Consider the following 19,094-nt stretch of genomic DNA (forward strand, 5'->3'; position numbering starts at 1 on the left):
GTTGGAGTTGCAACAGGAAAGCGTTTTATGTTCTCCTCTGGCATGTGGTCACTCGAACTTGTGTCAGATTTGAGGTGGAGGCATCTGGACACAAGTGAGGCGTCTGTCACAGCGGATGTTCCTGGCAGAAGCAGCCGTGGTTTGTCTGTTACTTTTTGAGGCACAGGAACTAACAATTCAGTCTTGTATCACGCTGCCTGTTGTAGTCTCTGTTCCCTCTTCCACTTCTCTGATCTTGGGCGGAGATTCTGTGCTCAGACTTGCTTGGCTTTGTTACCTCGTTCCGGGTGCGTGAAGGGCTCCTCTTTTTGCTAAACTAGCAATCTTTGGATCTGTGGGGTAACTCACCTCTAAAACCCAACTGTTTCATAGGCTGCAGCTGAACTTGATAGATCTTGATAGAGGAAACAGACTGGTAGATGTCAGGACTTACGGATACTTGTCTCAGTTGTTTTACTCCCTGTGTTGTAATTTTTATCAAGGATTGTTCCATGTGTTCGTTGCGAGATATGGGAGAGGCAGCCTGCCTGACCTGGCTGTTGCGTGGGACTCTCCCAAACTCGCTACCACCTAATAAACTCATTGAAGGCTCAAAATACTCCTGCTCTATAAAGACTGATTAGAAACTTAAAATTCCCCTTTAAAGAGAAACGGAACCAAGATTTAAGGTACATATGTTTTAGTCCTTAGTCTGTCGTTTTTCCATCTTCTAGTGAGCACACAGAGTCACAGGTTGTTTGCTACTCAAGTTTCGATGTTTTCACCCAATATTCTCTGAACAGACAAACTTGCAGGCACAGAAGTTTGATAGTGGTAAATTTCTAAGAGAAGCCTCTGCTTTGGGTGGATTGGTCTTGCTGTGCCAAAGTAGGAACTCCTGAAGATTTGTATTTAATTCTAGATGATTAGTGAAACAGGTTAAGTCCAGGGTTGGCAGATGCAATTATCAAGCAGCACATATTACTTGGAGGTTATTTCTGAATCATCAGTTGTATGGATTGCGTGTTTGGGAGTAGAGGGGGATATGGAGGAAAAAGTCCTGCCACTTTGGGCATTATTTGGTACTTTAATTCACTTAATTTGAGGCGTGTGTCTGTTTCTTTCATGGCAGAGGATGCGGTTCGGGAGATCAGAAGCAGGCACGAGGTACCTGGAGCGCTTGGAGAGGCTGCTTCCCACGAGCTGGTGCTTTATGACGTGGAGTGTGCTTCTTTAAACAATTCTGCTGGGTATTTTTGACATCTGGGGCCTTGGTATGCTTGTGTAGCTGGTATTCTTTCCTCTGACCATATTCTGCAAGCTATAATTTAGTGTCAGTCTTCTGGGAACCAGGTTTTAAGCTTTTAGCATTGGACAATAATTACTGTGCTGTTAAGAGACTGGATTGGGGCAGGGGTCCTCAGAGCCAAACTGCAGGCAGTCTGGCTGCCAACTTCTCTGCTACCCCCAGAGCTGTGGTCGGCTCGCTTAGCCGGTGCTCAGGAAGGAATTGTGATCTGTCAGAGGAGGCCCTTGAGTCCTGTCGACCTTCCTGAAAGCAAGAGGAGTGCGAGCTCCTTGCATTTTTATTCCAATCCTTTTTCTTTCCCTAGCGCCCTCCTGCTGTAGTAAAGCAGACTGTAGGAAGTGTTTTATTCTTGAAGCTGTAAAATTTCACTCTGCATGTGCTGTGGTAAAGCCTTCCAGACTGGCTGAAGGCTTCAGTCTATTTGTAAGTTCGTATTAGCTACAGGCTGACCTCAGATCCACTGCAGCCCTGGAAATTCAACTATGTGAGCAAAAGAGACCCTGGCAAACCTATGCCTGTGCTTGTGCCCCAGCTGGGGAAGCTATTGCAGTTGGTCGTATGCTGCACAGCTTCGCTGAGATCTGATCGTCTGGCAGGAGTCTGAGCTTATGTTGCTATGAAGGTGGTATGCTGGTGCAGTTTTGAGGATGAGGAGGAAAAAAAAAAAAGAAGACTTGTTTGTGAAGATGATCTGATCTTTCTTCAGCTTTCATTGCATTTCCTTTTGAAGGAGGGCTTTCCTGACTTGTGCCACAGTAAATACAAACAAAATCAGCGGGACGTGAGCCTGGGCTCAGGAACATCTAGCATTCATCTTTCTAATCAGTGCCAGGAGTGGCGAAGGTGTTCTTTGCATCTGAAACTTCAGAGTCCTTTATTATTTGCCTAATACCCTGTAGGGAAAGAGAGTCAGAGCGGGAGAAATGAACAGCTGCCTGCAACCCTCTCTGCATCTTGCATAGTTTTGGCTGGCCAAGGAGAAATTGTCCTTCAAAGTGATTTTGCTGGAAGGAGAATTTGTCGCTTTTTGTTCTGCTCCTTACCTCCCCTTCAGTGATGGTTCTGGCAGAACAGCCCCTCGGATGTGGAAACCGGCGGCCTTTGCCTTGCCCTCACCTGGGAAGCTCGGGTCTGTCTCCAGGCAGCCCCTGCCGCGGCGGGGCGGCGGAGCCTGCGTCCTCGGGGATGCTCTGCCCGGTCAGGAGCGAGCCCTTCGCCCGCCTGCTCAGTGCCGCCGCCAGCCCCGGCTGCTGCGGGGCTCTGGGTGCCGCGGGGCAGGCAAAGCCAGCGCTGGGAAGGAGAGTCCAGGGCCTCGCGGCGCTTTCGCGGGGTGTCGCACCGGAGGCATCGTGACCGCTGTCAGCGAGGGCTGGGGAGAGCGCTTGGTGCGGCTTTTCCGATCGCCTCCCGCGGCCTTGCTGGCGTGCCTGGGCGGTAGCCCACTGCTTGCTTTCCTGCCTCTGTTTCTTTCCGTAACCAGGTAACTCTGGAGTCCGCAGGCCAGCGCTGGCTCGCGCCAGAGCCAGGGTCTGCTGGCAGCGTGGCTGGATTTGGGGGTGCAGAAAACTCCCCGTGGTCCTTCTCACTGCCGCGAGGATTGTAGCTCTAGGAAGCATGAACAAAACTCACCCCCAGGTATAATCTGTCTCTTTGGAAAAATCATACATGCAACTATTTCCTGAAGTGTATATATTCCTGGCAGTGTTGTTTGTGCAGTGTCTTTAGTGCTTGTTTCTGGGAGATTGCTAGTTGTTTCTACTTAACCTAATTTGATATAAAAGCAAAATATTGGTAATAAGTGATGGAGTTGAATTAGTGCTTGCTTTATGAATGAGTGACTGAGATTTAAAAGGTAATTTAATTGCTTTATGAATCAAATCTGTGCCAAGTTTTCAGTGAAGCATTTTTTTGTTTGTATATAAAGAATAACAAAAGGTATCATATATTCCTGTGTAAGATGACAAACACTTAAAAGACATAAATTGCATGATTACCATGTGCTGCTTCTGTAAACAGTGTGTTTTATTCCTTTACTTCTAGAGAAGTGTTCATGTAGCTACTTTTGATTCAATGAAGTCTTTCTCTGAAGAAAGAGGTAATGAATAAAATGTGTGACTTAATATTTTTACTGTTGAAGTGTAAATCAATAGAAACAATCTCTCTGCCTATAAATAGATTAAATCTGTATAGGTAAAATATAAGTTCTGTTTATGATCTATTGAGATTTTTTTTTTTTTTTTTTGCTGTTTGTAGTGAAATATCCAAAGTATAAAATTTAATAGATTTAAGGTACTTGTTGCTGGCCTGGAGTTGGCAGTCTTACAGGATTGTATAGTAGCATGATATGTAATCTTTGGGTACTGAAAAGGCTCTAAATGAACATCCACGCTTTCTGGATGTTTACTACATATTTTTAAGAGCCAAGCTTCCTCAGCTCCTGTCCATTTTAAGAGTAAGAAGATGAGATCAAATGCAGTCAGTAGCAAACCTGTATATCAGGTTGCAACAGCATTTCATCACTCCAATTTCATCACTCCATTATTTTTCTTCTCATGTCTGTTTGCAGCTGTTCTGCTTTGTGGTCAAAGGTATTGCCTTGTAGGTGCAGATACCCATAGTTCACCCCGATCTTTTAAGCCGAAATGTTCTGTGTTGATTCCTGTTTGGACATGAAGGAGGGTATGGCTGTGCAGCCGAATCCCTGTGCAGTGGAGCCGGAGGCTGTGTCTTTACTTACGTTTGCGAACCGCAGAGCGGACGGTTAAGGTCCATTGCAACCTTTTGGTCAAAGCTCTTTATGTTCAAAATACAAAGAATCGGTTTGTGCATATGAGGCCGTCATAAGTGATGGGTTACACAGTTGCAGGTATTTTTTAGATGATCAAACTCATTTCTTTTTCCTGTTATTCTAGAAACACCTAGGAATCCCAGAAAACACTGTGCTGGGTTTCACGCGAAGCACTGCTGGCGCAGGGGGCTGAGATCAGGCTAGCTGATCAGCTTTGCCCTTATTTGTGCTGCTTTTGTGTTGCAATAACTGTGGTTTTGGCCTTTCACTTCCGGATTTTGCTTGATTTACGTACGTGACTTTCTTAAGGTTAGGCTCCCTGGAAGTTGTTGCCCTTTTTAACCCGGAGACGTCTGCAGTCGTTGGGGAGGAGAAGAGCTGCTCTGCAACCAGTTCTCACTGTTCTGAACTGCTGGTTGGGACCGACAGTCCTGGTCGGAGCAGAAAACCTTGGGGCTGCGCAATGAAATCGGCCTCCTGGAGTGTTTTGCCTTGGGCTCTAGGACCCTCCCAAGCCACCGCCAGCCGGCTCTGTTACCTGCTTTGTGTTTCATCTGCTCTCCCCTGTAGGAACAGCGTTACCGGCTCGCGGCGCGCAGCTGGGGAGCGGCGCTCCTCGCCCTGCTCTCCTCGAGTGCTTTGGCGCAGGAGGTGCTGCAGTCAGTCCGAACGGCGCTCCGTCGCCCCGAATCGTTTCCCCGGTTCGGCCGGGCTGTGGGGGGCAGCCCCCGCGCAGCGGCGCCTCCGTGGCGCCCACCTCCTCGCGGTGCCGAGCAGGGGCTCCCGCGGCGTTTCGCTCCCGTGGTGCCGCAGCAGAGCCGCGAGCTCTGCGGCCGAGGCGCCGCGTCCTCGCTTTCCGTCCCGGTGCGCGCGCTGGCGCAGCGGCGCAGGCCTTCCCCGCAGCGCGAGCGCTGCGCCCTCCTCGGCGGAGGCGTTTGACGCCGCCAGTCCCGCGCGCGGAGGCCCCCGAAACGTCACCCTCGTGGTTTCCCATGCCGTTCCCTCCACGAAACGCCCCGGCCCTGCTCAGCCCTCCCGGCCGGCCGGGAGCCTTTCCCAGCTCTTGCTCGCTTGCCTCCCGACAGCCCGCCGCCGGCCCCGCGCGGGCTGCACCCGGAGGCGCGTCTGCCTCGCCGCCGCCGCGCTGCTCGTCCTCGCCGCCGTCGCGGCGGTCGTCGGCTCGGCGGTCGTGCTGGGGCTCCTGCCACGCGCGCCAGGTTGGTCTCCCGAGGTTGGTGGTTTTTTCTGACGAGTGAGAGGTGGGCGGGAAATGGCCGGGGCTGATCGGGGCTGCGTCGGCTCTGGGCAGCCCGAGTCGGCGCGGTGCGTTGCTCTGCTCCAGGTCTCCGCTCCGTGGGACTGCAGTAAGCCTGGGTGGTGCAGTCATGTTTTAGACCGCTGTAAAGCGATTGGAGATAAGTTCTGGCCCCTGGTTATCTCCAGAATGACAAATTTCTGAGATCTCCCTCCTTGTTGATCTGTTCTTCATACTGCGCGTGAACGTGAAAATGTCTGAAAATAAACTATTTCTTGGTTTGCCTTCAGTGAACCGTTTCTGTGCAGCCTCTAATAACCGGACAGGCTTCTTGTGCGACGACAGAGTGACTTGTGTCCCAGCCAGCCAGGTCTGCAACAGAATCCCGAACTGCAGGAGTGGAGAGGATGAGCAGGAGAAGCTCTGCGGTGAGCAGTTCTGTTGTGATCCTCCTCTCAGTGATGCTCTTTTTGAAGCGAGCCAGCTCCTCGGAGCACCTGCGTGTCCCCGTAGTCCTGCTCCTTGTTTCGGGCTTCGTGCGTGAGCAAGATAAACCTGGGACGTTTTGTCTAGGCTCTAGGGTCGCTGTTTCAGCAGATACATCTGCGCCCTGCGGAGTTCAGCGTGTTTCTCGTGTGTCTGGTTTTGTAGATGACTTGCCCAGTAGCCTACCAGGATACCTGGTTTTCCGCTGCGGTAACGCTGCGTACTGGATTTACGCTGATCAGAGGTGTAATGGGATGAATGACTGTGGGGACTGCTCTGACGAGATGGAGAGCTGTAAGTCTGTGTTCTCGCTACCACTAGGCAAAAGATCTTCTCTACTGATTGTCTGAAAGAGCATTTTAAGGGCATGGAGCTCACTGATAGTGTTGGAAAATGCCACCTTTGAGACTGGTGTCATCCTCTAATACATGAAATAGCTAGGACATTAGTACGAAGCATGCGGGCTCCTTCATGTTAACTGTCAATGACTGCCAAAGACTAGAGCTGAGATCCTATGGCTTCCTCTCCACCAAGCCCACTGCTTGTGAGATTATGTTGTTTAGCAGCCATCTGCCCAGCATGTGTAATTATGACCATCAAATTAACCTCTACTGCCAGCAGCTGAGAGGGGCAAAGCTCCAAACTTTGTTCCCAGCCCCCCCTAAGCTGCTCCTTCTCTGTGACTTGCTGACTACAGAACAATTTTTTCCTGATGCATAACTGTTGCCAGCAACAAGAATTCAGAAGTAGCTATTGAGCCTTGGTCAGGAGATGGATAATGTCTAAGGGCCAAGGAGAACTGAGTGCACCTGTGTGAGTAAAGTGAACAGTTTCAAAGCTGTCTGCAGCACTGGGATGCACCTTTCACTGAAATGGGCAGCAGACTTGTGCCTAAACCACTCACGTGGTTTTGAACCTTAGTCGAGACCTGTGTGCATCAGCGGCTTTCTTGAGAATAGTAGTGAGTGGAGGGAGTTGTTGGGTTGTTTTTAAATACAGCTAATCATTCTTCCTAACATGGCATGTCTGCCACAGAAGTCATGAAAATGTCACGCTCCCTGATTGTCTTCTAGAAGTAGCATCTAAGTGAGCATCCTCTGTGGCAGGTTCACAGATGCAGGGTTATCAGCAGTGGCTATTCAGTACTTGTCAAGGGGTAAAACGATGTATTTATGTACACTACTGTAAGAAAGAAGATAAGTGGTCAGTGCAACAGAAACATCTCTGATCCCAATTTTTCCTCCCTCTCAGTGGCTGCCTGCCCCGCTTGTGGGCCTGAGTGGTGGAGCTGCACTCCTGTGCTCTATGAGTATTGCACCTGCATCCCAAAGAGACTATGCCGGGACAGCATCCAGCACTGTGCAAGTTGGTCTGATGAGTATATCTGCAAACCATGAAGTCTTGGTGCCAAGAAATGTTGGATACCGCAGGGCACATTCTGCATTGTCACCTTTAAAACTTGTTGTTCTCCTGCTTTGCCACTGACTCTTGAAGCTCTAACCTGAGCACAACGTGATCAGTTCTCTGATCAGCATGCAGCAACACTGAAGGGACAGAAATGCTGTGCTTTCAATACCTAGTAGCCAATGCTGCAGACTAGACATGAATTTTGGGACACCTTCACAGGTCATGTGAAAGTGAATCTTTCCTACATGCCTTGCAGCTAATGTCTTGCAGGCAGGAGGTCATACAGTGGATGCCTCTGGCTTTCTGTTATTTCCAGCCTTGCTTTCTGCTCCATTCTTCTCGTACATCTGGGCTTTTGGGGGCCTGGAGGATCTTGGTCTGCTCCTGAGGAGCATCTTTGTACCTACTAGGAGACTGAGGGACCAGGCAGAACCATCCCAATGCCTAGATCCAGCTACTGGGCCTCTGACAATTAGCTGCAAACTGATAAGAGAACAAGATCTCAAGAGCTGAGACTCTCTCTGTGGCCAGAGTGAGTTGCAGCTCTTGTTCACTCTACTTCCCTTTTGGAAGAGGTAGTAACGTTCCACCTTTTAGCGTGTGCTGTGGTCACTTCATCACGGATCATGAAGGATGCTGGAGAGACAAAGCACTCAGTACAGTTTTGGCCCTCTTGCAGACCTTCAAGGAGAGGAAAGAAATGAGGAAACAGGAGTGATGACGGTTGTTTACTCTCTTTACAAATCCTCTTCCTTTATGGCATAGACAAGGAAGACCGTCACCATGAAAGACGAGGTTTCCTTAGCATCTTCAAAGCTCCCAGCTCTGTGAAACTGGGTTGCGCAGACCCTGTGCTCTTCATGAAGTTTAAAAACGTGCCAGTTCTGCAGTGTTTGATAAGCTTCAGTTGCTGCAGAACTATTTCTAAATGGAAATGAGGGGGGATTTTAAAATATAACTTTAAAATAGGCAACACTGATTCAGTACATCAGCTAGTTGCTTGCAGGCTGGAGACTGTTCATGAGCTGCTGCCAGTGCAGGGGCTGTGTCTAGCTAACCTGAGCTGAGGTGTTTCTCCTGCGTTGAAATGCTGGTGCCTTTGAAGGGAATTAGATGAAGGGACTGTAAGGTGCATTGAGGCTTATCCTGAACAGCAAATCAGGTGGAGTTGAGTGGCACGAGCCTTTCTAGCCCTGAGTTGCTCAATTACTGTGCGAGTAGAGCAGGATCAGTCGGGCAAACCTTCCAAGCAGTCCGCAGGATTAAGATACGGACATGCCACTGAAATTTAAGAAAGATGTGGTCTTTTTCTGTTCCTTCAAAAAACTGGTGCGTCTAAAACATCATATCTGAGAACCAGATTTACTGTGAGTGTGCTTATTTTCCTAGGTCCAAAATAAACTTCAGGCAGTGTTCTTCCTACCACCAAACCAGGTCATACATCTTTAAACATAAAATCAGTTCACCGATTTCTTCTCTGTCCTGTGATCTGAAACTTGACATGTCACCATGACTTGTATAAACTGTGAATGTTTGTTCTAATTTGTAACTGGGATACAGCTGTAAATCTGAAAGCTCTTTTAAAAATATTTTACTGTATTCTGACTCATACTTCATCTAAAATGAGATGGTAAATCTCTGCATAATGGAACAGTTACTATGGGAGGCTTTTAAATCTATATTTAATTACCTGCTTTCTTTCATACCTGGCTAGGATGGATGTCTCGCTTTCTCTGGGTCTGTTAGACAGTACTGCAGTGTATTTAGCGCTGGAGCTCAGAAGAGAGGTTGAGTTTTGTAAGTAAACACTTCTCACTTTCAAGCTTCTAGTCTCAATCAAATGAAAGAGATGCATATATTTTTACTAGAAAATCCCAGTCACTCAACATTTCAACAAAGCTGATTTTGGGTTGTTAAATAAAGCCTGGTTTGTTGTAATCACTGTGTTGCTCTTGTTACCCCCAAAGTATGTTTTGTGGCAATCAATGAGGGAGTTTTGCAGCATTTCTTAGGATGAGCTCATGAAGGGAAGATTCAGAGGCAGCACTATTGAGTCAGCCTCTCTTCCCTCCCCCCCCCCCCCCCCCCCCCCCCCCCCCCCCCCAAGAACAAGAGCTGTTTCAGGCTGGTTCAGCTATGGACTCTTTGCCTGTTAGGTTTGAAGTGCAAAGTTGTGTAATGAGCTTTCCCCCCAGGGAAGGTGCAAGCGAGCGAGACTGCTGCACACTTCTATGGGGCAGCAGTCAAAGACGGATGGGAGAGGAGGAGAGGAATCTTCCCCCTCGAGAGGGGCAATTTATGGGCAAACTCATTGCAAGAACACACCGGAGCCTGTGTGACCTACTGAAAAAAGGTTGGCCGTGTATGTAGGTAACAGCAAGGACTGAGCTAAGCTGTTAAAGGGTACAGAAATCCTCGTGCTTAGCATAGAGACCAGCCAGCATGGTTAGAAAGGAATTTGCCCTGCATCAGGGATGTTGTGCTGGCCACGTCTTTCCAGAGCCTCTGTTTGTTGTGGTTGGGAAAAGGACGTTGTGCTATGGCTGGGCTGACCCCTGTGGCAATTGCTGTATTCCTTCCACCAGTCGGCTAGTAGTGTCATTGCAGTAGCTCCCTTCCACCAAGTTTCAAGATGCTTCTGAAGATCAACGAGAAAAGGACAAGGAGTGCAACGTGTGAGAATGCACCTAGAACTTAGCAGTTACCTGCAGGGTAATGCTCCACAGTTGCTCTCCAGCTGATGTCCACAAGTCAGGACCCAGTGAGTGCTCCTGAGGACTAGTGGGTGCAGCCAGACTGTGACCTCCAGGACCAGTAGGAGGATCCAGGGAGGTATCCTGCTCTGGATGTACATCTGTGGTGAGGCTAGCCAAGAGAGAGAAGGGAGGCAACAGTCTGTGGGAGCAAGTTCACAGCACCACCCCATGCTGGGAAGTCAGCCTGGCAACAGCAAGAGATGCAGCAGGCAGTTCAACCAGGCTCTTGGTTAAGTGTATGTATTTCAGACTAAGTCATCTTTGGTCCTTTTTTTTTTACTGCCTTGTTTCCTTGTCAGCAGAATGAGGTTGTGTGTCTTAACAAGGGTTTTCTTCAATGAGATGAGTGGGTTGATGGATCCAGTACAGCTGTGTTTTGTCTTCCTGGTCAGATTAGCAGGTCGTCACAGTCACAGAAAGGTTAGAAAAAGAAATCCACGGTGGCTGCTGAGCCAAAAGTCAGTTCTAGGGAGAGGGTTATACTTGAATGTCATGGTGGATGTCTTCCCTGTTGAGAAGCTGCTTTGCTAAGCCCAGTTGTTTTCTTGGAACAGGGCTGATGCAGTCTTCAGTGGAAGGTATTAATTGCCTGAGTTTCTGGGAGGAAAAATAGGGCTTGAAGAGAGTGTGCCTGTTTTGTAGTCCTTCTGAGGAAACTTCAGCAATAAAAAAAAATAAGAGAGACCTTTCAAGGTGAAGCTCCTTTGCTTGGCATCTGTATGAATTCCAAGGATGTGCTGCTTTTCTTGCTGCTTAAGTATGACAAACAACTGTGTAAAAGGAAGATACCACAGGTTTCTTGTACCAGTGCTTATCTAGAGGGTAAACTCTTGTGCCTTAACAGGCACAGTGAAATGAGTGGTTCTTCCCAGTGCTTGTGGGTACAATGTACCTCAGTTTTGAATTAATTATTGCCCTGCATGTTTTCAAGGGCAAATAAATCTAGTGTTACAGCTGTATTCTTGGCTTTAGATAGACTGACACAGAATGATGCTGAGTACCTAGGTCTGTTGTAGGGGTATATATGTATCAGTGAACATTCATCTGAATGCTTTTAGATGGTGAAATATAGTTAGGATACTGCAGACATGCATGGGCACTGAAAACCGGTTGTAAACCACAGAAGACTCTAAAATCAGGTGAACTTGCTTTTAAGTGAGAGTATATTACCACTGCATGCTTTAATCTCTACAGTAACCCAGTTTCAGCTCTCATTTCCCAGGTTAAAAGGAAGGTGATAAGGGGCTTTTGTTCTACTTTGTACTTCTGCAATAACTACGTTACCTAGGGGTTATTGTCGCTCTGCCTCCCTCTCACCGGGGCCTGTGCTTTTCCTGTTTGCTGCCTTCCTCTGAGAGCCCAGCCCTGCTCTTCCAGGGCGAGGTTTATATACTCCCAGGGCTATTACAGTCCTGCTGCACTTCACAAACACAGCGTAGCTGTGCTTGCTGTCCCAATGACAGCTTTAGGCTGAGTACCATGGCACCTAGAACCTTTTCATCATCAACAAAAACAAACCCCTCTGCCCTGCTTCTCTGACTTAAAATGATTAGTCTCCCCTCCTTGAGGAAGCAAGAGAATCGCATGGAATCACAGAATGGTTGAGGTCGGAAGGGACCTCTGGAGATCATATAGTCCAATTTCCCACCTCAAGCAGGGTCACCTTGAGCACACTGGACAGGATCACGTCCAGGCAGGTTTTGAGTATCTCCAGAGAAGGAGTGATAAGACCAACTATTTTTCTGAACTATATCTTTGTCAGAAGAATTACTTAAGGATGACAACAAAAAACTTTATTTTAAAAATCATTATGTATTCAAAATATACAGTAGTATCATTATCCTTCTTGACTTTACCCCCCCTCCCCCCAAGCATAAGCAACTCACTAGTATACACAGCAAAGAGACTTAACAATGCTGGTCTCCTTTATGTCACTCCCTCTCGATATGTTTAAATTCTGTCATCAGCAAGAAAACAAACAAAGACTCACTTCTTTCTGAGTCAGTAGGTATTTAACAAATCCCAGTCTTCCACAGTGAGGCACAGATGCTTCTGTTTGGAAGTCCTTTCTCTCTCTTGTTCTACCAAAGCTCTTTTTTTACTGTTCTTCAATTCATGGCTGCCTGCAACCTCCCTTTTCAAAGGTAAATAGCAATTTTGATTTTGTTCCTTATAAAACTGCAAGTTTACAGAAGTTTTTGTTTCTGCCTCCACCAACTTGCATTTGACCACTTCCTCTATTCTGTGTGTTTTGCCATCTACAGGAGAAAAAAAAAAGATCAAGTTTAGATTTGGACAAAACAAAATTGTCCTGAAAAATGCATATTTGTGTTGCAAATTGCTTTGACCATGCCAGCCTGGAATGCAAACTCTTTTGCTGAACTATAAATAGGGAAAAGAACATTTCTACTTTGTACTCAGAAATTTAAGGAGATTTTTTTTATTGCTTAAATAACAAAATTCTGTTACTAAATGTGGCCTTAGGACTCTTCTCATGTTGTCTAAGGGTTATCCACATATCTAACAAATGAAGAAAACCCAACACATTGTAATAAATCTCCACAGATGTCTTAAGTTGCACATCTGAGATGCTATTTATGCTAAAAAAATGCATGAAAAGATTTCCTGTAGAAAATGAGTAAGCTACTTGGTCCCTATGCAGTACGTACAGAAGCGCAAAGCTGCTGTTCTGGATTGCAGATTTTCCTGCGGCTTGATGGACTCCATAACTGCTTGCTCCCACTGCAGAACTGTCTGAAATGAAATTGAAAGAGTTAAAAAGGCTTTAAAAAGCTTGTAGCAATACCTTTGGAAACAACCCTATCCCTTATTCCTTACTCTTCAGTGACTTCATACTACACAAGAACAATTTCTAGAGAATAAAATAGATGTAAAAATCACGTACCTGCTCTGCCCATCCCTCTGTTTTGCAGTTACTATGATCAAATTCTTTCAGAGGCACTTTTGAATGAACAAGACCTATCTGTGTCTGGATCCGCTTAATGACTGCATTAACATCCTAGTGAAAAGAGAAAACAAAGCAGTAAGTGGGGAAGGACATCTGGACATTTGCTTGTCCAATAAACTTGCACAGAAGCTGCACTTTACCTTGAGACCTGTTCCAGAAATATCCAAACAATTCAACTTCTTGAAAGAAAGGAGGTATCCAATTCCCACATCTGTAATTTTAGGGTTACCTATAAAATCAAGTAAAGTTAGCTAAGTTGCAGGATATGGAGAAAGATGGTCGAAACTATTTCTTTCGAAAGCTAATGTTTAAACAAGGGTTTTTTGGGGGCCATTCTGTAATATGCTTCATGTTTTGAAGGTGAATCAAATTTTTTCCCTCTATCACAATACGAGTTTTATAACAGCTCTGCTGTTATAAAATATATATATTCCAAATATTTATATAAGTAGTAGTAGACATTTGTTGAATGCATGCTATGGTAAACTTTCCAGAATGAAAAGGATGTATCAGTTTTGAGGCATGACTTTTAAAATCATTTTGACCAATACATAAACAGACACATAAGCAGAGTTTCCAAAAGCACTCTAGAAAAAGTTACTTTTCAAGAAACTGCAGGGGTTGCAAATTCAAGCACCTAATGAAGGTTACTTAAATAACTTTAACTGGGATGCCTTTGTGCAGTTATCACAGTACAGTTGCTAGTTATATACTAATTTTTCTGCCCCCAAAATATCCTGTTGCTTTCCAGGAAAAGAATGAATGGTATAGTAGAAAATGTAATAAAAGTTTATATGTCTAACAGTCAAACAAAAGATTAACTATCACAGAAGATGGTATCTCCATGCATTAAAAGTGACAGTTGTCAAACACTAAAAATTCAGTGTTTAGTCGCTTAATTGAAACAGAAATGGCTAATTTAACCTCTGTTTTGGATTGCACAGATAATCCTTTAAGCATTTTATTTATGCCAGCTAGGAGCTTGGCTCTGTCTCCCCTGCTTCACTGGTAAGAGACATTTCAATGGCAAGTGGCTGAGACTACAGGTACAACCTGTGGCTTCTGGAAGACTGGGTCCTGGGGTTGGTTATTTAGCTCATGGGAACTGCTAAATTGATCGTGTTCCTTCACTACTAAGGAGTTAGTCATTTAAAAGGACACAGCTTGCTTCTAATATTAAACTACGATGCACTTACAAGACAAATCTAATATCGAAAGATTCTCAAGTCCCTTTTTCAATACTCGTACTGGGGCTGTCATTCTGCGAAGGCCTGCATCTGATAAACAGTTGTCTTTCAGGAGAAGCCTTTTTACACTGAGAAGAGAAATACAAATCCATAGTTAATAGTCAATTTTTTAAGACAGTTTTGTAGAATGTCTTAATTCTGTGTCGAAAGCCTGGGCTCTTCCTGTGCCAAACCTTCAGTCTGGTAGTTAGTATTAATAAAAAATATCAAACAAGAAGCCTGTTTGGGTAGGGCCAACATTTTTATATTCCCTTTGCTAGCTCAACAGAGGCAGTTACTCAACTAGCTATTCCCAGAGCTTCAATGACAAACCAATCTTAGAGCACAAGCAGTAGCTAACAGACTTTTTTTAATAAATGAAGCTATTAACTCAACATTGCCAATCTCAGCGTGACTCAAACTAAAAAGAGAAAAATACTTGGCAAAATGAGATAGGACATATTTGGTAAGAGTTATGGCAATGATATTTAAGCATGCAGTGAGCTGTTATTTTGAAACAGATGAACAATCTCACAAAAAAATACGATTAAAACATTTTTTCAGAGCACTTCCAAGACAAAATGTTGACTCATAATGCAGCAAAGTCTTATGGTAACATAGTATCTGTTAATTAGCAAGCAATTATCCTGCCTATTGATTTCCACAGTTTTCTACCTGTCAATCTTTAATATCAGTCCAAATTACATAATTATTTTATAAATGTCATTTAACACAACATTTAACTGAGTGCCTGCAGCAATCATCATGTGGCATGTTGGTTTGGTTAAAAATCTGGCTGATAAACTTCACCAAAAACAGTAAATAAAAGTCTAAAGCTGTTAGAAATGCTTAAGATGCATTTTTTAACACAGACAATGGAAATTATAAAAATCTGATTCAAAAGCATGAGACGGTACATTTGTATTTCTGTATTTGCATATCTGTAGGATCTTTTGAGATTTAGATTTTGTTGTTTGTGTACAGTAAATTCTTTACTCAAGAACAGATTTTATGAAAGAACCAAAATATTCAAACTTGTATGTTGTTGCCTGTGAAACTTTCCTCTAGAATTGCAGCCTGCTTCTTTGAATTGCTTAGTGATGGGGAAAGAAAATATCATTATCAATTATATCAGTACCTAGACAGAGCTTCTTTAGTGAGATGTTCTAGCAGTTCATGCTCATCTCCAAGTTTACAACAGGAAAGATCCAAACAAGTCAGCTCCCGGAAAGACTTAATTTCTTCTAGCTTTTCAGAGATAACCAGGTATCTGTGAAGTGCAAAAAGCCATTCACGTTCAGACACGTGTACGAAGGGTCCTAGATCCTCAACTGTCACTAGTATAATGTAGTCATTTCACATTAATACATATGCGAAAATTGCCAGAAATTAGCTAGCTGTCCTAACTGCATTTCCATGCTGCAGGCTGCACACAACACATCTGAGTACCCAGCCTTCTACTTGAATCAGCACCGTGGTTCTGCTTTGACTCAAACTACTGGACTAAGAATAATATATCAACTTGCAAACACTGCTGTTCAGGATTTCTTTACAGATTATTTCAAAATAAAGTAGGCTGTACATTCTAGTTTATCTTAAAACAACTTCTCAAACTGTTGTTCTTCAGTATCTCAGTGTGTGAACAAGACTACATTTATCCAGTGTTAGAATCTACTCCAAATGCAGCAGCATTCCTTGCCAAAGGATAAAATTTATTTTTTACACCGGCAAGTAAAATACTTCACTAGAGACAAGTATCTTACAGAACACCTGCAGGACTCTAACTAGAGCTGTGACTACACTGCTGGTAACAGTTACTCAGCAGATTATTTTTTTCGCTGGTTTGGTTCCCTGGTCTGATTCACTCTGCAGCCACATCTGTGCTGGAACTATTCAGTAGGTGGTTCAGAGATGGGAACAGACTATTGAAGAATGGCATGCATAAATATGCACTAACACTGCTTGCACTTATTAATCACTAACTTACTGATCTCCTGTATTTACATCCTATAGGCCTCATGGCAAGGTAGTCCCTGAGGACAACAGCTTCAGTGCTGAAATGAGATGCTCACAGACTCGCGCCCCCCCAAAGCAGCACCTCTGCCCATCCAGTGAGGAGACCTGACTATCCTCTTATTGCAAGTATAGCATATCAAACTACTCACCACATCCCTTCGTCATGTAATTCAGTTATGTGGAAGGCAGTATGTACAGCTGGAGTGCAAGAACATAGTTCCTTATGGATAATACTAAATCAGAAGGTGTGTGAAGAGAAGATCAGACTGTTCTAGACTTAAGATTAATCAGAAAATGCCTTAATATCTCTTTTCCTGGGTTTCAAAGATTTTATACTTAACACAGCTTCCTGTAATGGCACAAGAAGCCAGAGGTAACTTCATTCCTGAATTAGGCCCATAAAAAGTATTTGTACTAGAGAAAAAGGGACTAGGTTTAAGGGGAGTAGGTATAAAGGATAAAACAAAGGATAACTGACCTTTGATCAAACATTTCTACTCTGCTCAAAACACCTCTGGCAATTCAGATGAATATGTCTGTGCTTTGATTTTAAACAGGATAAACCGTCCCTTTTTTAAAGTGTACAGACGGAAGACAGCCTGCTTATATTACTGAGAAAGACTTCAGTAGGAGCAAGACTTTAAAAACATTTTTAAATTTGGCAAGTCTCTCTCATACTGAGAGAAAACATAGACAAGGATAAGACAGAAAAACTGGTGCTGGATTCTAATCGGAACAATCCCATTAAAGAGTGTTAAATATGGGGACAGATATCAAAATAAACTAAACTAAAACATATCTGTTTTCAAAGCCTATAATAAGACTATTTCTGCTGAGCTCCCCCCCTCCAAAAAAAATGAAATGGGACAGTAAGCTCAGAGTAAACAAACCTGGACTGTTTGTCAAGGTGTATTTTAAATGTATGGTCAGCTAAATACACTGAAATGCTTGTAAACAGCAATTACAAAAACATCCCATGAAGTATGAATGAGTCAAGGCTCAGGACACAATTAAAATTAGGCAGGGTCATACAGCACATGATTTTTTAAATTATTTTTGAGAGAAAACCATTTAATGGAAACCTTAAACATGTCTGCAAAAAGCACTAGCGGATGTTGGTGTTCGTTACTGGATGCACTTACCTATTCCGCAAACACAATGAGCATAGCACCAAACTGCCATATGCTTCCGTAAACTTTTGTAGCGCTCTCAGTCCTGTAACTGGTTCTGTGAACTTTTGTCTTGCTTCTGCAGCTGAAAATAGTTTTTCAGCAATCTGCTCTGGGAAACCAATCAATGAGTCAATGTGATCAACGTTGTCAGAAATATAACCCAGCACCAGGCTGAAGAGAGACTTGGCAGAGTATCGGAGGTTCCCCTCCTTAGTGTACGTGAAGATGAAGTGATCAGTCCTCTGCCTCCTTGCCCTATCATCCTCCCTGTTCATACAAAGTTCCACAGAGAATCCTCTGGAAAACAGTCTAAAAGATGTTGGTTTGGGGGAGACATTCTGTGTGTTGCCTGTACCCTGATTTACCATGTGCAGCTTCCCATTTTCACGCACATATATTGGCCCAGTATCCAAGTGGCGTTCTGAGTGGAGGCAGTAAGACATTCCCCTCGTCCAGGTCTGCAAAAACAAACCGGGAGACAGGTAAAGAATAGCCCCAAAGGAAAACGCTCCTTGGGAAAGCCCCAGACCCTGGCAGTCCTCCTCAACGCACTGCGCACACGCAGTCGTGCAACCCTGCAGGGCAAGGGTGTGTGTGGCGGGGAGGGCAGGCTGCGGGTGGCAGCAGCGGGTGCCACAGCCATCCACCAGCCATGCAGTGCCTGGCGAGCGGGAGCGCAGGCTGGCAGGGACAGGAAGGGCCTTGGCACTGGCAGGGCCCCACCGCTCTGTGCTGGGCACCCTGCTGCCCAGGCTGCAAGGCGACCTGGGGGCTGTGGGGGAAGTGGGCCCCAGAGTGTGGCCCTGGCTATGCCGCCTGCTGCGAGGAGGAGGAAGAGGAGGAGGGCTAATGGCGGCTGCAGCAGGCAATGGGGCCTGCTGGGGGGTTCCCTCCCAGGCCTGGCTCCTGGGGGGCTGCAGGTGGGCAGGCTCCTGATGCCCCTTCCCCACCTAGCCCAGGTGGGGCTGGGCCTCCTGCCCCCCACCTGCAGCCCTGGCCTGGGGGCAGCGATGGGGACTTGTCTGGGGTGGGGGGAGGCTCAGATCCCGCATGTAGGGGGCAGAAGGGATAGAGTCCTGCCGGGGAGGGGGGATCGGGCCCTGCCTGGGGGACAGGGGGGACCTGAAGAAATCAGGTCCTGCCGGGAGGGCAGAAGGGATCTGGCCCTGCCCAGGGCAGGGGTAGAAGGGATGAGGTGCTGCCCAGGGTGGGGACAGAAGAGATCGGGCCCTTCCCCGGGGTGGGGGGGCAGAGGGGATCGGGCCCGGCCCGGGGTGTGTGTGGGGGGGGGGGGGCAGAGGGGATCGGGCCCGGCCCGGGGGGTGTGTGTGTGGGGGGGGGGGCAGAGGGGATCGGGCCCGGCCCGGGGCTCGGGGGCACCGTCTCGTGTCGGGGGGCGACTCGGGCCCTGCCCGCCGTGCGCGGAGGGCCGCGGTGCCGCCCGAGGGGCGCCAGGGCATCGGCCCGGCCCGGCCCGGCCCGGCCCCGCTCGGCCCCGCTCGGCCGCCGGCACCTACCTGCCCCGGGAGGGGCCGCCGCACCGCGCCCCGCTCCACGCGCCGCTCCGCTCAGCCGCTGCCGGGCGCCGCCGCCTGCCCGCAGCGCCGGGCGCGGGGCGGGGCCGAGCGGGGGCTGCCGGGAGCGGCGGGCGGGGCGCGGGCGGGGGGGGGGGAGCAGAGGGGGGGGGGGGATCCCGGGGCGGGGAGGGGAGCGGGGCGGCCCCGCGCTTGGC

General features: G+C 46.6%; 2 protein-coding genes across 3 annotated transcripts; one reads left to right on the forward strand and one right to left on the reverse strand.

Moving 5' to 3' along the window:
* The first annotated feature begins 2,902 nt into the window (after positions 1 to 2,902).
* LDLRAD1 (low density lipoprotein receptor class A domain containing 1) lies at positions 2,903 to 7,325 on the forward strand. Its single transcript, XM_062581589.1, has 6 exons — positions 2,903 to 2,923; positions 3,329 to 3,383; positions 5,162 to 5,293; positions 5,622 to 5,759; positions 5,983 to 6,111; positions 7,069 to 7,325. Exons 1-6 carry the CDS (start codon positions 2,903 to 2,905, stop codon positions 7,212 to 7,214), a joined length of 621 nt encoding a protein of 206 aa, XP_062437573.1. The 3' UTR covers positions 7,215 to 7,325.
* Positions 7,326 to 11,758: 4,433 nt separating this feature from the next.
* On the reverse strand, positions 11,759 to 18,956 carry LRRC42 (leucine rich repeat containing 42). Of its 2 annotated transcripts, XM_062581440.1 has the most exons (8): positions 18,880 to 18,956; positions 17,333 to 17,820; positions 15,313 to 15,444; positions 14,145 to 14,263; positions 13,089 to 13,177; positions 12,886 to 12,999; positions 12,650 to 12,734; positions 11,759 to 12,238 (listed from the first exon to the last, which is right to left on the reverse strand). In XM_062581440.1, exons 2-8 carry the CDS (start codon positions 17,803 to 17,805, stop codon positions 11,982 to 11,984), a joined length of 1,269 nt encoding a protein of 422 aa, XP_062437424.1. In that variant the 5' UTR covers positions 17,806 to 17,820; positions 18,880 to 18,956; the 3' UTR covers positions 11,759 to 11,981. The 2 variants fall into 2 exon arrangements, with proteins under 2 accessions (XP_062437424.1, XP_062437425.1); XM_062581441.1 differs by lacking the exon at positions 15,313 to 15,444.
* Between the last annotated feature and the right edge of the window lie 138 nt (positions 18,957 to 19,094).

Source organism: Rhea pennata, chromosome 8 (assembly GCF_028389875.1).
Source record: "Rhea pennata isolate bPtePen1 chromosome 8, bPtePen1.pri, whole genome shotgun sequence".
NCBI classification, from domain to species: Eukaryota; Metazoa; Chordata; class Aves; order Rheiformes; family Rheidae; genus Rhea; species Rhea pennata.

Coding starts and splice junctions, on each gene's coding strand:
- LDLRAD1 (XM_062581589.1), top strand. CDS start 2,903: ATGAACAAAACTCACCCCCAG. Junction 3,384..5,161: donor GTCTTTCTCTGAAGAAAGAG/GTAATGAATAAA, acceptor GCCTCCCGACAG/CCCGCCGCCGGCCCCGCGCG. Junction 5,294..5,621: donor GCTCCTGCCACGCGCGCCAG/GTTGGTCTCCCG, acceptor GTTTGCCTTCAG/TGAACCGTTTCTGTGCAGCC.
- LRRC42 (XM_062581440.1), bottom strand. CDS start 17,805: ATGTCTTACTGCCTCCACTCAGAACGCCACTTGGATACTGGGCCAATA. Junction 15,445..17,332: donor TCATTGTGTTTGCGGAATAG/GTAAGTGCATCC, acceptor TGCACTTCACAG/ATACCTGGTTATCTCTGAAA. Junction 12,735..12,885: donor CAGAGGGATGGGCAGAGCAG/GTACGTGATTTT, acceptor ATTTCATTTCAG/ACAGTTCTGCAGTGGGAGCA.